This window comes from Buceros rhinoceros, unplaced genomic scaffold (assembly GCF_000710305.1).
Source record: "Buceros rhinoceros silvestris isolate BGI_N320 unplaced genomic scaffold, ASM71030v1 scaffold6969, whole genome shotgun sequence".
In the NCBI taxonomy this organism is placed as follows: Eukaryota; Metazoa; Chordata; class Aves; order Bucerotiformes; family Bucerotidae; genus Buceros; species Buceros rhinoceros.
This window is the reverse complement of record NW_010432010.1, coordinates 22,367-25,120: the sequence shown is the minus strand read 5'-3', so window position 1 is coordinate 25,120 and position 2,754 is coordinate 22,367. Positions and strand designations below refer to the sequence as shown.

The 2,754-nt window shown below is 58.4% G+C and overlaps 1 protein-coding gene across 1 annotated transcript in view; it reads left to right on the top strand.

Annotated features, from left to right (window-relative positions):
- LOC104500017 (L-gulonolactone oxidase-like) overlaps window positions 1-2,754 on the top strand; it is a 23,122-nt gene that overhangs the window by 680 nt on the left and 19,688 nt on the right. The window contains exon 4 of the mRNA XM_010143605.1: window positions 1,925-2,085. Coding sequence (XP_010141907.1) covers window positions 1,925-2,085 — 161 coding nt within the window. The remainder of the gene's footprint in view (window positions 1-1,924; window positions 2,086-2,754) is intronic.

Sequence of the window (2,754 nt, the reverse complement as noted above, 5' to 3'; positions counted from 1 at the left end):
AACAGTGATCTTGCTGGATGTCGTGGAGGGGCTCCCCGCCGACACCCCCTTGCCCAAGATGTCCAGGCTGTGAGCAGGCAGAGCCCCTCCCTCTGCCTTCCCTCCTCTTCGGGGTGATGTTGCCTTTAGGGTGGGATTTTTACCTTTAGAGCTTGATTTTTGCCTTTGCAGCTTGATTTGTATTGTTTGGGGTGTTGATGAGTGGAAGTGATGGGTGAGCTGGGAGTGGGAACAGGGTGGCACGGAGCATTGCCCCAGCTTTGTGCAGGTGAAAGGATCCTGGAGGGCTCTTGGGAGGGTCCTGGGGGGCTCTTAGGGGGATCTTGGGGTGCTGGGAAGTGGTTTGGGGCTGGACTCACCTCTGTGCCATAGCTGGGGCTGCCACATCACCCTGACCCCATCCCAGGGGCTTCTCTCACTCGGGTCTTCAGCCGGAGGGTCCCGGGTTGTGGCGTCCCCGGTTGGTTTTGATGCGGAGATTTTTATGCACTAATAATAATTAACGAACCCTTAAATTGCTGCAATATAAAGCCCAGAGTGATTGAGCACCTCAGCTCTCCCTGTGCTCCTTGGGGCGCAGGTTCGCGCAGCATCTTGCTCTGGTCTGTCCCCATGGTGCTGGGGCTGGGTCACCTTCCCTTGAGCTCCCAGCCCTTCTCCTGGCCCCAACCGACATTAGAAACGGGACGTCCAGGATGGCGTCAGGCGCGAGGGTTTGGGCGAACACGCTTGGTATTTCCCCCTGCTCCGCTTTTCCCCAGCCCTCAGCTATTTTGAGCGGTACCTCGCTCCTCCCAGCTCTTCCCACGGGAATGTTGTGCAGCTGGATTCATCCCTGGAAAAAGATGTGTGGATTTGGGGTGGGGGAAGAGAGAGAAAAAACCCAGCCCCTGCTGGGGCAGCAAGTTTAAAGCTGCTCCCTCCGTCCTGGGGTTATCCCTCACCCCAGTTCTGTGTCCCTGCACTGGGTTTGCTGCATGGGAGTAGCTTTTGGAGCTGCTTTAGCCTCTGTTGACAAGATGTAAAATTCCAAGAGGATCATTCCCAGGTGTCTGGGAGCGGCAGCCAAGCACCCGCCCTGGAGCCCTGCCCGGGAAGCCAGGCGGGCGCTGCCAGAACAGCTTCTCCATGGCACCAGCAGCTGGGTTTGTGGTTTTTAAGAGGTGGATGGCGCCTGAAATGAGGAAATAAATCTGGCTGCATAACCCAGCTCCTCTGAGCCATTTGTTTTTGTAGCTTGGAGCTGCTCACAGTGGGCTCGGGTGCAGCGGAGGGAGAGAAACTGCATCCCTCGGCATGTTGCAGAGCTCAGACCAGCAAAAAAACCCTGGCGTGGACATGGCAGGATGGACCATGGTTCTGTCCTGCTCCTCTCTCAGCATTTGGGTGTGAAGGGAGCAGAAATGTCTGGGAAAGCTCAGGGTGGGTTTCAAACCCCCGTGCCAGCAGCCAGAGCTAAAGCCCCATCACTGCGGGCAGCTTCTGCATTGATTTTTTTTTTTTTTACAAGATACTTGGCCATTCAACAGCCCAGCCTCTCCAAATCCACCCGCTCCCCTTTGGGAGTAATGAAAATGGGTGTCAAGGAGACAGCCATGACATGGCCCCAGGGCAGCAGTGGCTGAGCCCCTGGGTGGGTGACAGCGGCAGCACCTGAAGTGGTGGAACCAGGGTTTTGCAACCATTTAAAACAGCTGAAACTGGGGCAATCACTGATTCCAGAAAAGAGCAGCCCCCCCTTTCCTGCTCTGTGCTCGCCGGTGGCTATGGCTGTGGCTGCAAAGGCTCCAAAGGTCAGCGAGCATGGAACCGGGAGGTCTGACACGCCGTGCTGCTCCCATCACCGAGGCCCTTCCCAGGAGACTCATCCCTTGCTGGAATTAAAGCTTGGGGCCTGTTATTTATCCTCCTTTGGGTTTTCTAGTGCTCAAGCAAGATGGTGGAGGCATGTGTTTAGTCGCCCTCCCAGGCTCTGCTTCCCAGGAGGAGCTGCTGGTGGTGGCGCCGTGGTACAGGGGACAAGAGGGTGGCAGGGGGATGGTCACCTGTGCCACTGACCCTGGCGGGGTATCTGTGATGGCTGCAGTGAGTCTGCCGGGGAGTGGCTGCTGGATGGTGGGCACATGGGGTGCAGGGGTGGGCAAAAAGGCACAGGGTGGGCACATGGGGTGCAGCGTGTGGGTATCAGCGTGCAGGTACTGGAATTTAAGATGCACTCACAGGGTGCAGGGTGCACACAGGGCGGGTGCACCAGGGTGCAGGCACTGGGGTGCAAGGTGCACACGTAGGATGCTGGCTGCACACATGAGGTACAGGGTGCACGTACTGGGGTGCAGAGTGCACTCACAGGGTACGTACACAGGGTGCAGGGTGCAGGCAAAGGATGCTGGGTGCGTGTATGGGTTGCAGGGTGCAGGCACTGGGTACAGGGTGCACACATGGGGTGCAGACCTGGGGTGTGATGTATATGCACATGTAGGGTGCAGGCACTGGGGTGCAGGGTGCACCCATCAGGGTACAAGGTGCAGACATGGGGTGCAAGATGCAGCACCAGGGGTGCAGGGTGGACATGCAAGATGCTGGGTGTGCAGGCAGGGTGCACTCACAGGGTGCAAGGTAGGTGCCCCAGGGTGCAGGTTGCCCATGCAGGGTGCCCACACGGGCTGCAGGGGGGTGCCCCAGGGTGCGGGGCACCCTCAAAGGGTGCACATCAGTCTCCAGCTCTGGCACCAGCGGGCAGAGGTTGGGGAGCAG